This window comes from Sycon ciliatum, chromosome 1 (genome assembly GCF_964019385.1).
Source record: "Sycon ciliatum chromosome 1, ocSycCili1.1, whole genome shotgun sequence".
Lineage (NCBI taxonomy): Eukaryota > Metazoa > Porifera > Calcarea > Leucosolenida > Sycettidae > Sycon > Sycon ciliatum.
This window is the reverse complement of record NC_088643.1, coordinates 62,729,945-62,754,741: the sequence shown is the minus strand read 5'-3', so window position 1 is coordinate 62,754,741 and position 24,797 is coordinate 62,729,945. Positions and strand designations below refer to the sequence as shown.

The 24,797-nt window shown below is 49.8% G+C and overlaps 2 protein-coding genes across 2 annotated transcripts in view; both read left to right on the top strand.

Moving 5' to 3' along the window:
- The window catches only part of LOC135804787 (TELO2-interacting protein 1 homolog), a 31,379-nt gene extending 16,744 nt beyond the window's left edge, over positions 1-14,635 (top strand). Inside the window, exons 21-26 of the mRNA XM_065318744.1 lie at positions 590-672; positions 1,134-1,249; positions 2,137-2,200; positions 2,686-2,772; positions 3,271-3,396; positions 12,700-14,635. Of these exons, the coding sequence (XP_065174816.1) occupies positions 590-672; positions 1,134-1,249; positions 2,137-2,200; positions 2,686-2,772; positions 3,271-3,396; positions 12,700-12,774 (551 nt within the window). The 3' untranslated portion in view covers positions 12,775-14,635. The remainder of the gene's footprint in view (positions 1-589; positions 673-1,133; positions 1,250-2,136; positions 2,201-2,685; positions 2,773-3,270; positions 3,397-12,699) is intronic.
- Positions 14,636-16,043: 1,408 nt separating this feature from the next.
- Positions 16,044-24,797, top strand: part of LOC135804784 (phospholipid-transporting ATPase ABCA1-like) — a 77,786-nt gene continuing 69,032 nt past the window's right edge. Inside the window, exons 1-2 of the mRNA XM_065318739.1 lie at positions 16,044-16,415; positions 19,893-19,966. Of these exons, the coding sequence (XP_065174811.1) occupies positions 19,898-19,966 (69 nt within the window). The 5' untranslated portion in view covers positions 16,044-16,415; positions 19,893-19,897. The remainder of the gene's footprint in view (positions 16,416-19,892; positions 19,967-24,797) is intronic.

Sequence of the window (24,797 nt, the reverse complement as noted above, 5' to 3'; positions counted from 1 at the left end):
AGGAGTTGTGACCAACACTCAGATAGTGCAATGGTCATAACTCGTACAATGCTGTCCTTCCACTTATACATGAGTACTATCGGCTCTCCGTCCGAGTTTGGCTATCTTTGTATAATCATATAAAAGTCTTGCGAGCCCTGGTAGTTCGATCCACAGTGCTTGCCCGTGCACTCTGCCTTGCCCGTGCAATCTGACCGGACTACTGGGGCGATTCCTGCGCATCGGGTCAAGGAGCTAGTGGTGCTCTGCGTGTGTAACCCAGCTCAGTGTATACACCTACCTAGCCAGTTCAGTTTGTGAGCAGCTTGCAGAACCGCGCTCGAGCAAGTGGTCAGATTTCACCAACCAGCACTGTGGGATTTTCTCATGAATCAGCGACGTTCATTTTTGTTCCTCCGGGTAACGTTACGTCTTGTGGAGCCAGTTTCACTTGACATGCCTGATGTTCATCTAGGAATTTGTTTTGTTTCCTTTGAGATTCATGCTTCCCACATGACATGGGTGGTGATGGCTATGATGTGTTTCATGGAACTTGGTTTCTTCTTGTCTATTTCTCTTGTTCCCGTCTTATGTGCCCTGCATGCTGTAGAGCAACTGTTGCCTCTTGTACATCAGCTGTGGTCACCGTTGCTGCATCGTGTGCGACATACACACTTACCAATTGCAAGCAAAGTAAGAGCAGAAGACTAGCTTGTTGCATCTCTGTGTGTATGAGAGGGGGGGGGGGGCATGTGCGTGTGTGTGTGTGTGTGTGTGTGTGTGTGTGTGTGTGCGCGCACGTGCTTGCTTGTGTATGTGTTCATGTATTCTGGTATTGCCCCCCCCCCCCCCCACCTTACACAAAGCTACTTGCACTCCATGTATGGTGGATATGGCGGGCAGTGTATTGTACTTACTTTTCTGTAGTCACCATTATCCCAAGCATAATTATACGAACGATTATGCTCTTTATAGACCTTGATTTTTAAACCCCGTATCGAAGCACTTTTGCCATAGCAAATCAAGCTGAAGGACCAACAGAGAGATGTACCCGTATCTGAGACGTCCGGATAGGAGATGTTTGAGTGTTTTTTGAATGTAGGAACATGTTCTAGAATGCGTGGACTAACCATGTTCCCTGAATCTGACTGCAGGCTGTGGATCTCATCGCAGTGCTGGCCATTGTGGCCGGCGACTTCATTCGGAAGCGCGTCACCAATGACATCATTCCGATTTTCACCGCGGTGCTTCAGCAGCCTGTTCCTGCCAAGTAAGCTGATATGATGTGCCCGTACTAGTAAAGCTGGGTCAGGATTGTAGTAGGGTTGAAGCCAGTATTGTCATTCTCTGTTTCAGTACTCCAAGCGATATGATTCTAAAGTACGATGATTTGCACAATTAGTTTGCCCACACAAGAGGCTTAACTACTTCAAAGTATCCAGGGGGAGAATGAGTGTTTCCTCTTGGTCAGCGATGGCACGATACCCAGTGGTTCCACTACCATGCCTTGGCATTGTCGTAGACCTGCGTCTCGCTGTGTTTTCCAGAACTGGCAAGACCTACACAGTGTGGCTGTCTTGCCTGTAGTGTCTATGTGTGTGTGTGCATGTGCAGGCATGCAAGACATGGCAAGTGCAGTGGACACTTGTCCAGGGATGAATTTACTTCACAAAATCTCAACTGTGTAGCAGTCTTTGATTTTTGATTTAATAGCGCTCTTCTTCGAAAGTTGGGTAGTTACCACATCGTCCTTGTTGAGAGCGATTCCTGAAAACCTATCTACAAAATAATGACTGAAGTTGCTTAGACCACGGAGGGACACCTTGCGTTCCTCTCACACACCAGTCAACTGCACTGTGTGCATGTTTCTTGACCGTGTAGGCTAGGCATGGATAGCCTGTATGTATCGCAGTATTCTGCGAGTCGCGGTGATTGTTGAGTAGCAGTAGATCGATTTTGCATAGCAAACTGCGATGTGATACCGGATAAATTCATCCCTGCTGCCACTATTTAAAAGTGTGCGTGAGCCCGTGGTGTAGCGTGCATGGACTGTAGTGTAACTCACTGGCCTGTTTTGCGTTTTCGCTGTATGTCCGTTTTTCTGACCGCTTCAAGTCTGTTTGTTTGTTCTTCTGCCTTTCCTCAATCCTGTTGTAGGTACACACAGCTGCACACACTCTTACTTGGTATCTTTGACTGTCTAGGCACCTTGTCTACCAAGGTAAGAGCTACTGAGAAACAGCAACTGCCAAAAGCCAGCCAACACTTGGCCTTTGAAGTCTAAGTTATTTTTTTACATGTATGAATGTAGCTTTTGTTTCAAGTTGGCATAACAGCACGTTTTTGAATGGTTTCATCATTGTTTGCTTTCCTATATGCTTGCCACCTCGATACATCAGCCTGCCGCCAAGTGTTATATGGTGGACAATAGCAGAATGTTCGAGAAGTATGCATTACACTGCTTGATTGTGCTAGACCTTTGACCACACCTGCCAGTCAGCCGGTTGTCGTTGCGCTTGGTTTAGAGCAGCTGCTGCACTACAATGTGCTTCTGGTTGTTAGCTCTCTATTGTATTGTTAGTCTGTTGCCATTTACCTCTCTCTCTCTCTCTCCTGTCTGTCTGTCTGTCTGTCTGTCTGTCTGTCTGTCTGTCTGTCTGTCTCTGTCTCCCCCCCCCCCCCTCTCTCTCTTCCTCTCTCTTCCAGCTGGACTTACCGGAGGAAGAGATAGTATCGCTGTCCAACATGTGTGTATCCTATCTAAGCTGCAAAATGCCAGTCTCAGTTCAGCAGGTGAGCAGTGAGCTACATGTATCTCGACTTGAGATTAAGAACAGAGCAAAGTTTACTGCCAATTGGAACTTGTGTCGCAGGCTCCTCTCTGTGGGTTGAGCACTTTTGCCAGACAGCGGTAACTCTACTTTGTGCTTTGTCCCAAGACTTGGATGGTATGATAGGCTGTGTTCAGAGTATCTTTCCTGGGCATGAGGATGGTCATACCCGTAATCCTGCACGGCAGTAGCAGATTTGTGCGAAAAAGGCATTGATGCGCTTCTCACGGTTAGCGCATACCTGGTACTCGTATTCCTGAGAAACGTTTTGGCGCTAATCTGGCTACCGGACCTACGACTGACTGTGTCCTTGTATTACTGGTCTGGTCTTGAATGCTTTGTTTGTGCATTTGAGCGTGCACACACGAGTCTTTGTGTAGGTATAGTACTGCTTGTTGGGTGCCATGGCTTCTTTGAAGGTCAATGATGGGTGGCTTTGCTTCCTGCCTGTGTGTTGTAGGCTGCTGTCCGTCTGTACAAGCAATGGGCGCGCTCGCACGGAGACTGCATATGGCTGCTTCTTATCCACTTGTCAAGCAGTGTTTCCTTTCCAACTCCTCCCTCCGAGCTGCTACCACCACTCGAGGTCAGTGAGCGATGCGTTGGACTGCTCCCCCCCCCCCCCCCCTTCGTATTATTTTCCTTCAATTTGATTGGCTCTCCTTTAGGATTCACCTGTTTGCAGCCGTTTTGAAAACTGATGCCCTATATGCAATATTAGGGAGTTTCTTGAGTACAAGAACGATGGGCAATGCCAGGACCCGCCACGGCTGTTTCGCGTGATCCGAAATGAGAGAACAATACCACATACGTAAATCTATTGGGTACCAAGGGTACGCTCATCTGAAGACTGAAGGTGTGGATCGCTGAAACAGTGTAGCTTTGTCAGTATTGACACACAGCTAATTCTCCCCAGATGTTCTGCTCCTTATTATCCACCGAGCACACCCTCTTGTGATGCTTCTACTTATTTGGTCTACAGTCAACTTCGCTTATAACGACACTCGGCGGGGCATCAAAAAAGTGTCCTTATTCGCGAAGTGTCGTTATACCCGAAGTCTCATTATATGTATTACAGTTGGAAGGGACTCTGCTCTGAGCATGGAAATGCTGTCGTTATTCGCGAATTGTCGTTATATCCGCAGTCGTTATTCGCGAAGTTGACTGTACTTCCCTTTCTGGCACTTTCGGTCCATCCACATACGCTACAATCATCATCGGTGTAAGGCGAACAGGCTGTTATATCTGGCAGTGTCTTGCTACAGCCACCACTGCCGCCGCAGCCACCACCACATGTTTCACTCTCTAGCTCTGCTCCCTTCTGGACAATAGGAAGCATGCCCCGCATAAGTGTATGTGGTGTACACCGCTTTCATCTTGTTATAATTACACCTTCAGACCTAGAACGTTATCATTGAAGATAAAAATGCAGCCTTCACTAAGTAAATAGGAGGGCGCCGAGACTTTCGACCTCTCCTATGACTGGGAAGTTTATACCCACCCGAGCACCATAATAATTATACCACCACTGCCCCATATGCTCAAAATTTCGAATTTTTGAAATCAAAGTCCACTGTTCAGCCAGAGAGACGTGCGCAAAACACCATGCACACACAAAACGTCCCTACCAATCACGATGGGATGGACATATTTTGTAGATGAAAGATTCCGCCAAACAAGTATACCGCTCCCTTGCTGCCACCAACAGCTCCCTTGTCAACTAACCAGGGCAGTTTTTTGGCCTACGCACCGCAAAAGACGCGCTCTAAAACCAGTTTTGAACTGGCATGAACAGTTTGAAAGTAGCAAGCTCGGAGAAAGACGCTGTCTGTTTCTTGTACAAGTCGAGCCCAGGGCTCAACTGTACCCCACAAGTTTAGAACATCCACGAGTTCTGAAGTTGAGTATTGGAAGATTCTCTTTTCACACAACTAATAATTGCACACTCTGCCAGCAAGGAACAAAGGAAAAAAGCCCCGACTAAAAAGGGCTACAGGCTAATATATGCACAAGGGTAGATCCACACCGTACAGTAAGAATGCACCGGAAGCGAAAGAAACAAATACCACGCGCGCAGCGTCAGGATTCTGTGCACAGCTACAGGCAGATCACGCAGTCCGCGGTGTGGACTGAAACTACACAAAGAAAAGTAAGTCTACAATGCACTATAACCTAAGCATCGGGCCATAGATCCATAGTGGCACCGCAATGAAACACGAGAAGGATCATGCATTCACGCAATACAGTTATGATGATCACAATTGCAACCAGCAGCATGGATACAACGGGAATCACTACTAACGGCCATGAGTGATAACATAATCACACAGTAGAAAGAGGTGTCAGGTGGTTGAACAGCAGTAGTTTTGCCAACATCCTCCCCCCCCCCCCCCCCCCCCCCCCCGGTGACGATCCATTGGTCACCCTATCGTCGGACATCCAGGACGCAGATCTTACTGACAGGTCGTCGGAGGGTGCCGGTCTGCGTCTGCACATCTGCTACTCGCACTCGTCCGTCTGGGCCGGGATAGACAGCAGTAACACGTCCCTTCGGCCAAGTGCCTCTCGGCAGGCTTCCATCGGCGATCACAACAATGTCGTCAGGCTTCACAGGTCTTGGATCGGCACCATGCCATTTCGTCCTCCTTTGGAGGCAGGGCAGGTATTCTTTTAGCCAGCGTCGCCAAAAGTGGGCTGCGAGGGTCTGTGCTATGCGCCACTGCTTCCTGAGGCAGAGGTCATCTTCCGTGAAGAGTCCTGGTGGGTGCGTCTGAGCTGGTGTCCCAAGCAGAAAATGGTTCGGGGTCAGGCTGTCCTCGTCCTTTGGGTCGCATGATACGTGAGTTAACGGGCGGCTGTTCAGGGTTGCTTCGACTTCAGCGAACAGAGTCGTTAAGACTTCCTCTTTAGGAGACCTCTCGTGTAACACTGCACTCAGGGCGGTTTTCACAGAGCGAACGAGTCGCTCCCAGGCTCCACCCATGTGCGGACTTGCTGGCGGGTTGAAACGCCACTCCACTCCCTTCGGCGTCAGGAATCCCGTAATCTTCTCCCGGTCAAGGTCTTGCAAGGCCTCACGCATCTCTCTCTCGGCGCCATGGAAATTGGTGCCATTGTCAGAGTACAGGACTCCCGGGTAGCCTCGTCGACTGGCCATTCTTCGGATCGCCATGATAGCGCTGTCGGTCGTTAGGTTATGAGCGATCTCAAGATGAACTGCTCGCGTGGTGAGACATGTAAAGATAGCACCATACCGCTTCTCACGTCTCCTGCCAACTGTCACTTGCAGAGGCCCGAAGTAATCCAAACCACAGTGCGTAAACGGGCGGACGAAAGCAGCTGTTCTCCCCTCGGGCAAGTTGCCCATCTGCGGAGGTATCGGCTTGGAGCGATCATTCTTACAGCGTTGGCAAACGGACCATGTGCGCCGCACCGCAGTACGTAGTCCCGGTATCCAGTAACGTCGGCGGATCTCGTTGGCTACCTGAGCCTGTCCTTGGTGACCACAGATATCGTGGAGGTGTTGGAGCATGAGTCGAGTGTACGCGTGATCTGGTGGCAGGATAACCGGATCCAGATCAATGGCGCTCCCACTCGGTGCGGTCCTGACCCGTCCACTCATGCGGATCACACCAACTCCATCGATGGTTGGGGACAGAGTGTACAAACGACTCGCTTTCGTCACAGACCCATTTTTCTTCAGTTCTGCAACGTCACCTGCAAAGCTGTCTCTTTGAGTCCTGAGCCACCACAGCTCTTGAGCCCTTTGGAACTCTGTCGGAAGGAGCTTCCCAACAGTGGCTGGCTTTCCGGCTGCCTTGGCCCGCAGGTTCTTGACGTATCGAGCCATCCATGCCGTGACTCTCACCAGCTTCATCCACGATGAATAACTGTTGGCGTCTGGTAAGACCAACGGCTCTGGCACGGTGTGCATTCCGGCGAACTCTGCCTTCATCTCCTGGCGATCAGCATCGACGTCAGTAGCCTTCGCATGTGTGGTCTCCTCTGGCCAATCAGCCTCTGGAGCTTGCAAGAACTTCGGACCCTGAAGCCAATGAAGTTGTCTGCCTTGGACATCTGGCAGTACTCTCGTTGCGGCATCAGCTGGATTGAGGGTTGTTGGCACCCACCTCCACTGTGACACTGCAGATAGTTCATCGATCTCACCGACTCTGTGGGCGACGAACGGCTTGAACTTCCTGGCATCTGCCTGAATCCACCGAAGGACTGTTATTGAATCTGTCCATAGCGTTGTGCTGTCGATGAGTAGGTCGTGCCCTTCCAGAACCGTCCGTGCTATTCTTGCAGCCATGAGTGCCGCCTGTAGCTCGAGCCTTGGGATGGAAATCGGCCGTAACGGGGCGACACGACTCTTGCCCAGGACGAAAGAGACTTGAGAGGTCCTGTCTTCAAGAGTTGTTCGAAAGTATGCGACGGCTGCAAAGCCGTCCTCGCTGGCGTCGCCAAAGACATGAAGCTGACATGACTTCCTCGTTGACATTCTCAGGCAGTAGCAGCGGGGTACAACGATGTGACTTAGCTCGCGGAGACCTCCCCACCACTGACGCCACTTTTCCAGCAGACTGTCCGGTAGGGGTTGGTCCCACCCAACTCCAGTGCGCCAAACATCTTGCAGAAGGACTCGTGCTGCTAGGGTATGACAGGATAGAAACCCCATCGGGTCGAACACTGACATGATCATGCGGAGTGCCTGTCGCTTTGTTGGCCGGGGTGACTTAGCTTCTTGGTCAACGAGGCGTTGACTGAGGCGGAAGTTAAATTGATCAGTCTCTGGGTCCCACTTCAGACCAAGCGCTCGCTCCATGGGCAGCTCCGTGCCGCTGTTGAATGTCGGTGCGTCAACTGCTCGGCGCTCTGCTGGAATGTGCTGCAGCAGCTCTCTGGAGTTGCTGACCCAGTGGCGAATGAGGAACCCACCAGCATCGTGGATGGCCGACACCTGGTCCACTCGGTTTCTGGCTTGTTCTTCATCATCGGTGGAGTCATAGTAGTCATCGACATAGTGATTCTCACAGATGGCCCGTACGGCGTCAGGCCACCGATCGGTGAACTCCGAGGCGTTCTTTCGCATCACATACTGAGCGGCTGCCGGCGAGCATGTGACACCAAATGTCATTGCTGTCATTTGCATGACATCTGGGTCTCGGTCACGATCACGCCCTCGCCACAGGAATCTCTGTGCTGGCAGATCCTCTTTCCTGATGAGTACCTGATGAAACATCTGTTGGATGTCTCCGCCGAAACCAATTCGGTGTTGCCGGAACTTGAAGAGGACACTCGGAAGAGGATTGAGGAGATCTGGTCCACTGACTAGAGCATCATTAAGGCTCATGCCGTTGCTTTTCGCTGCTGCATCGAATACCAGGCGAATTTTCCCTGGCTTGTTGGGGTTAACTACTCCAAAGTGTGGCAAGTACCACCTGCGGCCAACGTTGTCTTGGTCCAGCTCTTCCTCTGTCAGCTTTCTCGCATAGCCTGTAGCGACATACTCTGCAATCTTAGAGCAGTACTGATCTGCATAGGCTGGGTTTCGGGCCATCTTCCTTTCCAGAGACATCAGCCTCGATTTGGCCATTTCGTAGCTCTCGGGGAGGACGATGTCACTCGAGCGCCATAGCAGACCTGTCTCCCAACGGGTGCCAACTCGCTTGGTGGTGGACTCCAGCAGCCTCTCGGCACGGACTTCTTCCCTCGAGCTGGTCTTGTTGGAGGTGACCTTCACACCAAACGACTCCGTGCTGAATGACTCCTTGACGAGCTGATGGAGGTCATCGTCAGCGGTTCTTGCAAGGTGGCAATGTTCGATCTGTGGGACTCCTGCCCTGTCATTGCCATGTACTGACCAGCCTAGCTTGCATTTCGTCATCATTGGCGCGCTCGGTGGTCCTTCGATTACCTCGCGGGGGAGGATAAGGTGGCAGTTGTCTTGGCCTATCAAGAGTCTTGGCTTCGTGTTGGCTCCAACGATCTTGGGGCTGTCGGCTAGGTGAGGCCAGCGGCTACTCAGTTTTGGTACGTCGATCTGTTGCTCAGGTAAGTCCATCTTGCTTACTGTCCTCACGTTGTCCAGTGAAAACGTTCCACCGTCTCCTTCAACTTCGACACGGACACTCTGCGACCGTTTGTCTGTCTGATTGCTGTCATCAGTCCAGGTGAGAAACAGCGGGCGACGGGGTCCTTCGGCTCCAATCTCCTTGGCAATGGCAGCATCCATAAGGGTCACCGTGGAGGCCTCGTCAAGGAGAGCTGACGTACGGACTTCACCAGATGGGCCTCGGATCGTCACTGGGACTGTGCGTAGGATGACTCGGTCGCGCCGGTTGCATTTGCCGACAAGATACGTATGTCCTTCCACAGCTTGAGAGCTTGTGTGGGGCTGATCTGGATTCTTGCCACTAGTGCGTGTGTCGTCCGGTCGTTTAGCTGGGTGTAGCAGATGGTGGTGCAAGCGGTCGCACCCTTGCAACCCACATGGCTTCTTGCTCGGGCAGTTACCGGATCGATGCCCATGAGCTAGGCAGGTGAAGCAACGACTCTCGGCCCTTATCCATTTCCAGCGATCGTTGACGCTCTTCTTGGCAAACGTTCGACAGTCCCGAGTGGCGTGGCCGGACCGTTTGCAGAAGGCACATTGCTTCTCGGTGGCGGCGAACGTGCTGCCACGATGGAATGTGGGGCGCTTCGCACTATCCGCCGGGAACATAGCTGGTCGCTTCACGCGGGACACAGCATCCGCTCTCTCCTCCAGCCACTCTGCTAACGTTTCGAGGGTCACTTCCTGGTCCCGAGTGCGTATGTGCTCCCCCCATAAACGTCGTAGGCTGCTGGGGAGTTTGGAGACGATCTCTTGTCGCAGCGCTGGGTTTGTTATGTGTCCCGTGCTCTCCATCAGCTGCATCGTTGCCACGAGGTTCCCTACCACATTGGCAAGGTCGATCAGTGCTTTAAAGTCCTCTTCTTTCACCGCTCTCTGCTTCTGAGCGTTGTCAATGATGGTTTGTATGACCTGTTCTGGCTGTCCGAAGCGGGTTTCAAGAGTCCGAATGACTCTATCCACATTGTCTGGAATAACGAGCATGGCCATGACTGCCTCTTTGGCTTTACCACTCAACGCCTTCTGGAGGCGTGCCATGTTCTCATGGTTGCTGAAGCCGCACTCCTGTGTTGAGACACGGTACATATGGTGGAACATTGGCCATGTAGCAGGGTTTCCAGAGAAATTTGGTAGGTCTCTCCCAGCTGATTGTCTCGCCACCATTCTCTGGAGATCACTCGGGTGGGATTCCGCTGGTTGCGTCTGCGCATTTGCCACAGGTAGGCGTTCGGCCAGAACCTCGGCCAGCTGCGCCATGGCTGTCGTCATCGTCTTTCCAACTGAGTCTGACACAGTGGATGCCGAATCCACTCCAGCTGTGGCTGTACTGGGCGCTTTGGCACATTGGTCGGTTGGAGGGGCGGCCTCGTGTGTGCCCTGGCGGTATGCGCCGAGCTGACTCTTCAGCTCTTCCAGCTCAGATTCCCGGGCACTCAACTCACGTTCCAGCTCTCTTCTCTCATTCCCGCGGGCTTCAGCCTCTTGTGCCAGCTCCTCCCTGACGCCGTCAAGTTGTTTCGCTTGGCTGGCGACCTGAGCCTGAACGTCTGCTAGTGCTCGGCGCTGCAACTCGAGCTGTCTGTCGCGGGCAGTGAGTTCCTGTCTTAGGACCGCAGACTCTTTCTTTTCAGCGCTCAGTCTGCAAGTAAGATCGGACCTTTGGTCTTCTGCGGCCTGCAGTGTATCACAAAGCTCGTGATGTGCAGAGGCTTCGAGGGCCAGCCTGTCACAGTACGCACGCTCTTTACATTCCATTTCCATGGTCATAGCCTGCAGTTTCCTCTCAGTCTCGGCTAGGGCAAACTTAGCGGCTGACAGTGTCTGCTCACAGTATTCATGTGTACTGATGGTGTCTGGCCTGGGCTGTACTGGTGGTACGCCAGTGGCAGTGGCTGGACTCTTACATACATTTGGTACAGTGAAAGGATTCCAGTCAGAGAGCAGGTCAACAGCTGGCACAAGTGCTTGCCTTGGCATTTGACTTCCACCCGGCAGGTGTGAATGGTGTGCATTCATGCTTGATGAATCGCCAACACCCTCTTGGTCTACAGTCACTACCTCAAGCCCTGGGGCTATTTGAGTGTGTGCGCTATGACTATCACAAGCATCTGGTACCTGTACTGTCTGGCTGGGTGTATGACTGTTACTCGCAGCCCGAGACCGAACTACAGTGGCTTTATCATGTTGTGGAGCGGGTGTGGTGGCTCCGACTCCAAGATGTTGTGGGCTTACTTGAGCACTAGAAATATCTATGAGATCAGAGACTTCACGCTCACCGGTATCGCGACGCAAATCCCACTGTCGTTCCTCATACTCTTCCACAGGAGGGGTACCAGCCGTATCACTATCGCTATCACCGGGAAGCTCCTCCGCATCTTCACCCAGTGCAGCTCTCCGTGCCGACAAGCGCATCTCCGAGAGCTTTCTCTGCGTGGCGAGTTCTTTCTCGCGGGCTACTCTTTCCAACTCCGCGATATTCTCTGCTTCCGCTACCTCGGCGGCAAGCAGCTTCGCTCTCTTGATGGCACTACTAGCACTAGTCCTGCTACTCTTGGTAGCATTTGTCTTCCTGGAAGACGTTGTTGACGCTGCTGTCAGCGTTGGTGACGGACTGTTCCGTCGTTTCTCCTGTTCGGAGATCATTCCTTCCGGAGAAAATCGATTGGGTTCACAACCCTTGTTCGTTCTGGTTGAGCGACGTAGCTCTTTGCCACTCTCCATGGCTTATCTCGCCTCAGAGGCGTCACAATAGCCGGCTCGAGATCCGGCTCGAAGGACCAATGTTTCTTGTACAAGTCGAGCCCAGGGCTCAACTGTACCCCACAAGTTTAGAACATCCACGAGTTCTGAAGTTGAGTATTGGAAGATTCTCTTTTCACACAACTAATAATTGCACACTCTGCCAGCAAGGAACAAAGGAAAAAAGCCCCGACTAAAAAGGGCTACAGGCTAATATATGCACAAGGGTAGATCCACACCGTACAGTAAGAATGCACCGGAAGCGAAAGAAACAAATACCATGCGCGCAGCGTCAGGATTCTGTGCACAGCTACAGGCAGATCGCGCAGTCCGCGGTGTGGACTGAAACTACACAAAGAAAAGTAAGTCTACAATGCACTATAACCTAAGCATCGGGCCATAGATCCATAGTGGCACCGCAATGAAACACGAGAAGGATCATGCATTCACGCAATACAGTTATGATGATCACAAGTGCAACCAGCAGCATGGATACAACGGGAATCACTACTAACGGCCATGAGTGATAACATAATCACACAGTAGAAAGAGGTGTCAGGTGGTTGAACAGCAGTAGTTTTGCCAACACTGTCTTTTTTCACAGGCGATTGTTGTATAGTTACTATACGTTCGCGTGACGCTGTTTTTGCTGTTTTCAGTGACTCAGGCTAGCCTTAGTGAGGCTGAAAAGCCGTGTTGGGCACATCAAGCTGAGTTATCATAAATGATTAACCGTTAAAAAAAAGAAAAGAGGACCATAAGTTAACAAAAAGTTATCCGTTTTGTCCAACACTAACGATTATAAGCAGGACACTGTAACAGTGTTAACATGTTGAGTCAAAATGTGTGTTGGACAAAACGGATAAATGTAACTTATGGTCCTCTTTAAAAAAAAATGTTAATCCTTGTGTCTCTATCCGAGTTTAAATCATTAATCAGGTTCGCATTAGCTGTACAAACCGTACATGTATGCATTCAGCCTTTGTTTATTGTTGTTTGTGTGCCTGTGTTTTTTTTTGTGCCGTATGTCCGTAGCCCCTTACCAAAATTCCCAGCAGTATTACCCGTGACCTGGACGTGAACGTGACCGAGCTACTCAAGTGCCTTTAGTTCATGATTTGCCGAAAGCGCAACACACCACCTAACAATGCAGCGCCATTGCTTGCATCGGTGCATTCAGCCCGACGTGCTGCGATCCCACGAGCATCAGCAGCAATGGCAGAGACATTCGCTTCCACCACGTCAAGATGTGCTACAAGATCCATTGTCTGACATGGCACATGTGTCATGGCGGTCAGTATCTCTGTGGATCACAATGAGTAAAGTGTCAAGCCGCTCAACCTACCTCCTTTACGTATGGTTCTCATTGGACAGTAACCTGCTGCTGCAGCACGCTACAACCGGCAGGGCTGATGTTGCCCTGCGGCTGCATGCCAACTACTGCTGGCGCCCAGAACATCGAAGAGTTGATGCCGTACCACTGCAAAGGTGGGCATTGGCACAATATTCAAGTTACGAACCCTGTACTGTACTGAAGGTATGCAGCTCTGTTCATCTCGAGTCCCTGCTTGTGCGTCTGCATCTGTCTGCAAACTTACCTACTAGCACCGCTCAATAGACTGTATTGAGTTGCCGTCTAGACCAGGTTGACCAACGTCATGCAAGGCCGACGGTATGACCTAATCACATGGTTGCAAGGAAGACGGCCGTGGTGTGTCAGTTCTGCTCCATGCATACTTCCAACATACGCGCCATACTGTTACATGGGGGATGAATGTCAGCTCTATCAGTAGCTGTGAGTGTGTAACATCATGTGTCCGATATCCTACAACATGTTAACCAGATGCCGCTTTGTACTCAGCACGACTAGTTGACGGTGGATCTATTGTGCGCCCGGCTTGGTGCTACATGCCAAGACGCCGTGCCAAGACCTGGTGACTCTGAGAGCTGTGCTTGGCATCTTGCAACTGTGCACTTGTATCAATATGACCAAGCTCTCCCTTTCCGAAACCCCCTTTCAGCCTCATCCCAACCACTACATGCAAGAGACATAGTATTATATCTTTGGTATAATGCAAAAGAATAGAAGCGTGTATCAGCAAGGTCATGGAATTTCTATCCTTTTCCGGAGATGCATCAAGTAATCAACTTCTAGTTTGCACTGATATGAACTTGAGCGGTGTTTGTTTTCCGCCCCCTATCGTGTGATGTGCTGCTGCTGCTTTGAGCAACTCATTGCTCTTGATCATAGGAATGCAAGCAAAATTAATGCTCTGACTGAAAGATGTGACAGAGAACTCATGCTGGTGCTGGTGCTGGTGCTGGTGCTGGGTGTGTACGCACACGACAAAGCAGTCCAAGGCTTGTTTTAGTGACTACAAGTACTTGTTTTTGATTCTCTTTTTATTCCCGAGCTACTGATAGGTTCTGACAAGTTGGTGCTTTCAAGCAGTCCTGACTGTGTTCTCTTGGTATTATTGCTTTTAAAAACTTTCGTTTCTATAATTCTTTAGCCTTCCCACGCCGTGACCAGCGAGGCGGTATCACACACCCCTATGCAATTCACCTGCTTTTGTTTTGCTGGCCAAAACACTTTGTGCTGAGTACTGGATTAGTAAAAAGTCACATGACACGTTGTATGACATAATTGTATTGCTCTTGTGAATGTGCAGCATGACTATGCTACTATGCACTGGTGTGCTCGCTTGCACCTCCACAAGTTGTTTTTTTGTCATTTCTGCTAGAATCACGACAACAACGGCGTGCTACTGCTGCTGTTGAGAACAGTGACAAGGAATGGCGCAGAATAGCAGCACACTCGAAGTGATGCACCGGGAACGGTTACTTGTATAAACTCTTTTATTTTCATGATTGTAGTATATGTCCCGGTGGTGACAGTGCATTTTTTCTTCAGACTTTCCCCGTTTGCATCTGGCCTCAAACCAGTGAAGAGTACATTATTATAGCACGAGAGACCCACAAGTTACATTGTAAGTTCAGGTGCTCCTTTCTTCAATATTTGGAGGCTCCGATTGACCTTCAATTTCATCATCGTTTTGGAAGACCTACCGGTCGTCGCAAAAGTCCATAAACAGTTTACTGTATTAAAAGTAGGGCTGAAACGATCGTGGATTTTCACCTATCGATTACTCTTGAGCTTAACGATCGATTTATCGATTATAATCGTTAGCAGATAGTGTCAGAATTTTGTGCAAACATTGCTCTGTTTCCGAAATCTAAGCCATCATAATACCACAAATTTGCATTAGTGACATGGTATCTCAGAAACATGGTAGTTATAAAGTCAATTTAACCTCAGAATGTGCACCATGCCCCTGGCAACTGCATACTCACAGTGGAAACTGATTCAAACTTCACAAAAACAAGGGTTTTCAGTACTTTTTGGACTCAAAATTCCTAACGAGTAATCTATAACGTAACGATTACTTGATTGATAAGGAATTATCGATCGATTACTGAGTAATTGGTATAATCGTTTCAGCCCTAATTAAAAGCCATTTTCTAACGAGGCGCATAACGATTTCCCAAAATTGACTAGTTTACGTGTACCTAAGCCTGCAAAGGTAACGATTCTCACTCACTCTCAACGCTCAATAGGACAGTATATGTATCGATTTCTGTATAACGATTTCTATTTTAACGACAGATTTCTCCTCGTTAACTTGTTAGAGTTAGCACTTCGTTATTATGATATGGCTTTTACACTGTACATGGTTAATACACTCTTGGTCGTAGATGCAAGACCACGGTACGAGTACCGATATAATTATCGTTGTCGATCGAAATGTCATCCATTTGAATTTTGCCCTGCTATAAACATGGCTTGGTCGCGATCGATTCGACCAGTTCCGTGGATCGAAGAGTCCAAGTTAGTTTGGACTCCTCGCACGATGGTATCGCGATGGGTCATATGTATAATTGTATGTGGGGGTTATTCGCCCCCGCTTGCGGGCCGGGTTGCGGCTACTGTTCCAAGTCTCAGCAAGAGCACATAACGGGTGGTTATGTACGAGTACTCTTTGTGTGTGCGTTTGGTTGGTACGATCTAGAACAGGGTCGAACAGCTGGTGCACATGGCCTACATATGCGTGACCGCAAAGTGACCTGCCCAAATACGGCATGCGGACTTTGCGGAGCCGAGCTATGGCGCTAGTCGGAGCTTCGGATCGGGGCAAGTTCGGACTCGATCGAGCATCGAAAACCCGCAGCAGAGTCTTCTCAGCAGACCTGCGATTACCGTACAGCAATTGCAATGGCAAAGCTTTTTAAAGTTGCGCACTATCGTCGTATCGATCGACCTTGATTCACATTCAAATCTTGCTGATCTTGCATTTCAAAAAAGAGAATTGATTCTAACAATTGTTAGCAGAAAGAGGCATTATCTGCTGAGATTATTCGTTTCGTGACTTGCACAATTGCAGAAGTAGCATCTAGTATTCAATACGTCTTTGCAAATGAGCTGCGACGGTGTCCTCGTTTCGAATACTGTACCACGTAGCCAGTCGTTTCAATTGCTTTCGTCACATGGCAGAAGAGAGTCAGCAAGTGAAAGATGGGAAAGAGTTGAAGCCTTGACCCAGCTTCCGGATTTGGCTGGCCTACAGTTCACCCATTCGTCGTGCTGCAGTGGCAGCAAGTAAACCGTAAACGTCATAGAAAGCCGAATGGTGTCTGTCCGGAATCAGCCTCTCATAGTCTTTAGGTCTCCAGGCTTGCAGGGCCAAAAGAAGGTGAGACTTTGTGGCAAAGCAACACACCACACGTGTACATTGTTATTGTTCCTGGAGCTCACTCAAGCACTATCCCATTGGTACTGACCCTGGAGGTTTGTTGGACAAGGTGCATGCTGACATATTTTCATCCCATTTTTTTACCAAAATGCGCATGGTTGCCATGCATACGTACGTAAGACCCACATGTGTATCTAATATTGACTGAGTACGAGGTCAATAGGAAATAAAAGCCGAGTAAAAGACCGAGGCGAAGCCGAGGTCTTTTACGAGGTTTTTATTTCCTATACTGACCAAGTACGAAGTCAATATTAGATTTATCACGACAAACAGTCCGTATTTCAAATTCCAGAACGATAACCTCATGAATCCCGGTTTTATGATTGCACAACCGTTGCACCACCACCTACTCATGCAGTGACAATGCTGCACTAGGCACCGTTCAACTGCGCAACCTCTAAGCAGTCAAATATTAGCAGTCAATATAGCCCTAAGGAGTAAAATATGCAGGAATATTTGACTGCTTAGGTGTAGCGAAAATCAATGGGAGTCAATACTAAGAGAGTGATAAGTAATACTGTCCCCCGATACTCGCTCTGACTGTACAATCATGTACACTCTTTGAAGGGGGGGGGGGGGTGCTTATATCAGAGAGTGTGCATCTACTGGAGACGACAGCGCATACTAGAGATATGTGTGCGGTAGTGTCTTTACTAGAAGCAGATGCCGCACCCACACCACTATGTGCTCTGGGGCCGGGACGCTTCACTACAAGTAGATATCATGGAGTACTGGGGGGGGGGGGGTACTATTTTAGTATTAGAGTTTCAGGAAGAACAACTTCCGACACATCAAGAACAAGAACAAGCCATACGGATTGTAGACTATAAGATTAATTATGAAGAATGCATGCATGATACCTGACCGGTTTCTGCACTTGTAGTGCTTCACTGTTCCCACAGAATAACGCAGACAATCCTAAATTATGTGCATGATTATGCGGGCGAAAACAGGCCATTATACGGCAAATGTGCGGTATAATGCGGTCATTATGCACGAGTCACCTGTCATTGGTGCAACTTTAACATACAGTTTCATGCAAGTATACAACTTTGTCGTAAAAACTCATGGGCGGGTACGACTTTGTAGTACATTTTCAACATCATGTACAATTTTTTTGTACATTCCCATCAGGGAGTCGTCAAATACCGTATTTGACGACTCCCTGATTCCCATGGATAACGCGGGTTTTATGCAAAATGTCTCGAAAACGCGGATGATAGCCAATAACGCGGAAAATTGCGCGTCCACGGAATCGCGGTATCCTGGGACAGGCTTCATATCAGAGGAGGAAAAAATGTGTCTCTAACTTCAGTTGTTTCCTTTTTTTCTTATTCTTTTTCTTTCTACAACTGAGCACAGGCAACCTGCATGCCTTGGGCTTCTTAGTGCTGATGCATGCAAGTTCTCTAGTTGAAGAGCTGGGATGCAAAACACGATAAGTGCCAAATGTGAGAAATTCCGTTTTTCAGCTCAGTGTGACCAACTAGCAATAACCAACCCTCGGCTGGACCTCGTTGGCTATGGTACTACTACTGCAAAAGGCCTAGCTAGTTGCACCAACAGGCAAATTTACCATTCAAAATCTAACAAGAACCGTTTCAAAACTGGAGCCCAACTATGAATTCAGATACTAACCGCACATAAATCATTTTATGAAATGAATCATTTTTTAGGCCATTATCCGAAAAGTGATGAAATGAAAAAAAAATACAACTTCTAACTGTAGTTCATGCACCTTTCCTGTATACACGGTTTGTACAACTTTGCTCTATGGTTCATGAACTCTTATCACGCCTGCACAGGATCTTTTCGTTTTCAGCAGCAATTTTTGTTTAAAGTCTCAGACACCTCTATGGTTCAGCCTGCATTGCACCTGTTGATTCGATTCCACTGCAACTGCTATGTATATAGAAGCTGTAGTTAGAGACACATTTTTCATTTTTCATTTTTCATCCTCAGATGAAGCACTACGCAAGTGCAGAAACCAGTCAGGTGTCATGCAGTTTTCATAATTCATCTTATCGTCCAGAATCCGTGGTTTCCCGGGTGTTAGCGGCCGTCGTGAGTTCCTTTTGGGAACGGACACGATAATTTCCTTTTTTTCTACAATCTGTGAGACTTGTTCTTGTGAGTGGTGTGTCGGAAGTCCCTGAAACTCCCGCATTCCAGCTCTTCAGTTGTACTTCCAGGTAAAGACTGTGAAATGAGTGTCTCACTCCCAGATCAGAGCGCATGTTGGGAGTATGGGTCAGGCCACTATCATTATTCAATTATTAGGATTTATTACGTAATGAAGTAGGGTGTTCCTTCCGCTGCCCGAGGAGTGCTCAATACCCGGGTGACTACATATGGCGGAGCTTTCCACATGGTCGGTAGAGAGAAAGAAAGAAGCAATGTTTGCAACTCCGAGTTTCACGTTATGCACGATCATCGGGCAGCCGGTGGTCTAAAACAGGTACTGTAGCCCGAACACAAGGGAAAGTGAGGCCAGGAGGAAAAACAATAGCGCAAGCTTCGGGCGCAGGTGAAAAGTCGATAAGACTGGAATGGGAGCCACGCTGCAGTAGCATAAAGGTGATATAAATGCATGAGAAGAAATTCAGTGCTGGCAGACTTCGGTGTTAAAAAGCACAATCAGAACAAACAACATACTAGCAAGAGACCGATGGCAAATCTAGTAACTACAAAGCTATATTCGCGTGACCTTGCGGGCAACGATTGCCTGGGCCGTTAAACATGCTCCCTCAACAAGTGATTGGAGATCGTGTCTAAGTGTCGTCATGAGAACAAGTGCTACCTTTGTTACCTTGTTCGCAAGGTCGCATGGATATAGCGTTGTAGTTACTAGATATGCAACCTGTCTCTTGTTGGTATGCTTGTTTGTTCTTGCAAGCTGTACTTTTCAGCACCGACGTCTGCCAGCACTGGCTTTCTTCTCATGCATTTATATTACCTTTATGCTACTGCTGCGTGGCTCCCATTCCACAGTCTTATCGACTCTCCACCTTCACGTGAAGCTTGCGCTGCTGTTTTCCCCTCTTCACTTCACCTCCCCTTATGTTCAGGCTGCCTGCTTTGGACCATCAGCTGCCTGATGGTCGTGAATAATGTGAAACCCGGAGTTGCAACATAGCTTCTTCCTTTCCCCCACTGGCTGTGATTCAACTATTATCTAGTGAACAGGGTTTCCTCGTTTCAGTTGCATTCCTGCCACGAGAACCGATGTAGAGGATGCTATTTCTGGGGGATATCAAGCTAATGCAGTAATTAGTGCAAGGGTACTGTGCACAACTGGTTTAAATTGCACCCTGGAGTGACACTTCCAGCGCGACCAGTGTTGCTTCTGCTGTTGATGATGATGATGACGATTGTTGTATTTGTCTTGTGTGTGCTTTCGCCGTTATGGACTTGTAGCAGAAATGACTTCGCTCTGGCAGCAAATACGCCTTGTCCTCTGGAAAAACTTTCTCATCAGACGAAAGCAGCCGGTGAGTACGCGTACTGACTTTACCTGATCCTACACTGACACATCCCCGTGATTTGGCATTGCACACTAGTGTGCACTAACATTCAACATTCAATACTGATGGCACACCTGGGCTTCACACGCTGCCACCTTGATTACAAAGCTAGGGGCTGCAATGTTTTTAAAATATTTAAATACCTAGACTTCTTTTATAGCAAAGTAGGTAAAGAGCTTGCTGAAAATTACTTTAAAAACAATCACGGTTCGTGTGACAGGGGCGTCGGAGCCGGTGCGCGCGGCATTTGGCCGCATCAATAAATTTCGAATTTTTTATATTTTTATTTTTAAACATTTCAACCTTGTTGGTAGCTTGTCGACTCTGGTACAGGTACCATGTTTTACATCGACAATGCAGTGTATCATCAGCATGCATATTCTTATTTCTCTTCTGTAGCGTTAAAATATGGCTTTTTAGGCCCAATTTTCAAAAATATTCCCAGGGGACAACCCCCGGACCCCCCTCTCGCACTTTGGCCGCACCAATGTTAAACTCCTTCCGACGCCCCTCGAGTTTCCGCATTCGCAGGAACGCCACCACCCTTCAAGGATCAAGGCGTAGATGCAGCTCCTTAGCGGTGGGAGGTGTGTAGATCAGACCCACCCCAAAGTGGTCAAAGACCGACCCTCTGTTTCTCAATCATGGCCTTAGACCATCCCACTGTGCAGGGGCGTCGCACACGGTACGGTCACTACGGTATTGACCGTACCACTATTTGCCCCAAGTACCCGGTGAATCAATAAATTGCACCGATTTGGGCTCTAAATTCCCAAAATTTTCGGCTCTACCATCCCTCCCCGACGAGTAAATTGCACTTTAGATGGTTGACCGTACTGCAAGTTTTGCGTAGCTAAAGTATGTTAACGCGGTGACGTAATGTTTTCACTGTATGCTGATGTCTATCACGCGCGTGTTCGCGCCAGCTCACGGACGCGCCGTTGTGCGCATGCGCAAACTCTCCCAGCAGCTCGCTTTGCATACGTACACCCTTCAGCAGCCTTCGTGCCTGGCTCTCTTTGTTAGTTGCATTGGCTCGCATGACTCTTGCTCCGTGTTTTCACCCCAGTGGTGACGCTGCTTTATAGGTGCCCACTAGCACGCCTGTTCATGTTCAGCGCTTTATCAATCTTCCCTCTCCTCATCCAAATGCAGTATTTCGCTCTTATGGTTCACAAGGCATGCAGTATGGCTTTCGTATTGGCAGCTTTCGCCCCATTGCATCTTCTGTTATGTCTCCTAATCACTCTTCGGCTTGTGCTTGCCCTGCTGAGGTTACTACTCATCTGCTTAACTGTTGTGACCGCGGAGAAACTGCGGGCCCATTTGCATCTCCGCCATTCCCTCACATGCATATTTCTGGTTTGGGTGCTATCCCGAAGTCTGATGGCAAACTGCGTATCATCCACGACCTCTCGCCCCCTGCCGGCTCGAGTGTGAATGACGGTATATCTCGGGATGAATTCAGCCTGCAGTACGAAACTGTCGATACAGCTATCTCTCTGATCATGCAGGCAGGGTGTGGCGCTCTTTTGACGAAGGTCGACAGGAATGCATTCCGTCTCTGTCCTGTTGCCCCCTGTGACTGGCCTTTTCTGGGCATCTTCTGGCAGGGACAATTCTATCATGACAAAGTGCTACCATTTGGATTGCGTTCTGCACCATACATATTCGATAAATTCGCCACAGCAGTCCAGTTTATTCTCGAGGATGCATGCCACCTAAGCCAATTACTCCCCTACCTGGACGACTTTCTGAGCGTTAGTCCGCCCCACCTGCCCGTTGCGGAACATCATCGCTCACATATCTTAGACATGCTCCGCTATTTGCAGATACCGGTGGCCTCTGAGAAAGTCGAAGGCCCATCCACATGTCTCACCTTCCTCGGCCTGGAGCTGGATTCGCTGACGTTTGAGATCCGGTTACCGTCCGCCAAACATGGGGCGTATCTCGGCAAAGTCAACGGCCTCCTTCAATCAGGCATGGCGTCCCGGCGCGAACTCGCCTCCGTGTTGGGCAATCTCTCGTTCGCGGCCCGGGCTATTCCTGTCGGTTGTACCTTCCTGAGGCGCCTGTACGACCTTGACCGTGCAACAAGCAACCTTCCAAAGCACAAGGTTCTCTCTGGCAATAGCACCGTCATCCAGGAGGACATACTCAGCTTCAGAGCGGCGGTACCTGGATTTCTGTCAGCAGCATGGCGTTGTGGCCCTGCCTGGAAGCGACGTTCCACTGTGCTACTACGCAGCCCTCCTCATGCGCACACTGCGGCCGGCCTCGGTTCGCACATATATGTCAGCCATCTGGAACTTACACGTCGAAATGGGCCTCGAGTACCCGAATCAGCCGACGTCCCTGCTGTCACGAGTGTTAAGAGGCATAGCCCGTTCGTCGGGACCTGGCCGCCCTCGTTTGCCTATCACAACACCCATCCTCCGGCAACTCTGCCAACGCCTCCAAGTTTCCTCCATGCGGCACTCAGTTGACCAGGCAATGCTGCAGTGCGCCTTCACCCTGGCCTTTTATGGCTTCCTGCGCTGTGGTGTGAGCTCACCTCGTTGACGTTTGGCAACGTGGCCCTGGACCAACAATCATTTCGTATCACCATCACGCTGCTGCAATCAAAGACGGACCCGGACGGTAGGGGCACGGTAGTCCACGTGGGCGGCTGTACCGATGTCATCAGCTGCCCTGTTACGGCGATGGTGCGGTACCTGACGGCAGTGTCGGCAGAGTCCCAATCTCCTAGAGATCAGCTGCTCGTCTACCACAATGGCCAGCCTCTGACACGAGCGGACGTCACGAGGGAGGTGCGGACCCTCCTACCGCTTTGTGGGATTACAGATCCGTCCAGCTATGCCAGCCACTCATTCCGGATCGGAGCAGCCACGTCTGCAGCTATCGCAGGCGTACCAGAGCACGTGATCCGCCATATGGGGCGATGGCGCAGCGACGCCGTGCTGCGCTATATCCGTGTTGAGCCATCCGAGGTGCGGCTAGTATCAGAGAAGCTAGCCACAGTGAGTGACTGACCAGTAGCGCTGCACCTTGACGAATGTCTCCTCCGGTATACATACCAACTCTCAGTACCGCTATCGGTACCTAGATTTCTTGACTGCTAGCAGCTCCTGCTATACTCCTCGTTCAATGCTCGCGTTATTTCTGAGCACTGACTTATTTGGTTGGCCCACCAGGGTAACTAGCTTGGGCACTGAACTCTCAGTAGCTGGCAGCATTCTCTCTACTCTCTCGAATCACTCTATTCGGTTACTGCCCTTGGCAGGTCAGCCGCCATTTCGGTCTCACTCCGAATCACTCTATTCGGTTACTGCCCTTGGCAGGTCAGCCGCCATTTCGGTCTCACTCTCGGTCCCCGCCTCTGTCGGGTCGGCCGCCTCCATGGTTACACACTGCCAGCTCCTTCGCCCAGTTACCCTGTGGTGCCAACCAACTACTGCTGTGTCTGTGTGTGGGTCGTGTATGCCTCCGCGTACGGAGCATGCGTTAATGCAAGTTTTGCGTAGCTAAAGTATGTTAACGCGGTGACGTAATGTTTTCACTGTATGCTGATGTCTATCACGCGCGTGTTCGCGCCAGCTCACGGACGCGCCGTTGTGCGCATGCGCAAACTCTCCCAGCAGCTCGCTTTGCATACGTACACCCTTCAGCAGCCTTCGTGCCTGGCTCTCTTTGTTAGTTGCATTGGCTCGCATGACTCTTGCTCCGTGTTTTCACCCACCCACCCACACCGACTTCATTGTGTTACAATTCTTATTCTGTAGCACCCCGCTTATACTACTAACCTCATTCGTCTTCCAAACTCACTCTGCTAAACAAAAACAAGCAGGGATTGGGCACTGAACTCTCAGTAGCTGGCAGCATTCTCTCTACTCTCCCGAATCACTCTATTCGGTTACTGCCCTTGGCAGGTCAGCCGCCATTTCGGTCTCACTCCGAATCACTCTATTCGGTTACTGCCCTTGGCAGGTCAGCCGCCATTTCGGTCTCACTCTCGGTCCCCGCCTCTGTCGGGTCGGCCGCCTCCATGGTTACACACTGCCAGCTCCTTCGCCCAGTTACCCTGTGGTGCCAACCAACTACTGCTGTGTCTGTGTGTGGGTCGTGTATGCCTCCGCGTACGGAGCATGCGTTAATGCAAGTTTTGCGTAGCTAAAGTATGTTAACGCGGTGACGTAATGTTTTCACTGTATGCTGATGTCTATCACGCGCGTGTTCGCGCCAGCTCACGGACGCGCCGTTGTGCGCATGCGCAAACTCTCCCAGCAGCTCGCTTTGCATACGTACACCCTTCAGCAGCCTTCGTGCCTGGCTCTCTTTGTTAGTTGCATTGGCTCGCATGACTCTTGCTCCGTGTTTTCACCCACCCACCCACACCGACTTCATTGTGTTACAATTCTTATTCTGTAGCACCCCGCTTATACTACTAACCTCATTCGTCTTCCAAACTCACTCTGCTAAACAAAAACAAGCAGGGATTGGGCACTGAACTCTCAGTAGCTGGCAGCATTCTCTCTACTCTCCCGAATCACTCTATTCGGTTACTGCCCTTGGCAGGTCAGCCGCCATTTCGGTCTCACTCCGAATCACTCTATTCGGTTACTGCCCTTGGCAGGTCAGCCGCCATTTCGGTCTCACTCTCGGTCCCCGCCTCTGTCGGGTCGGCCGCCTCCATGGTTACACACTGCCAGCTCCTTCGCCCAGTTACCCTGTGGTGCCAACCAACTACTGCTGTGTCTGTGTGTGGGTCGTGTATGCCTCCGCGTACGGAGCATGCGTT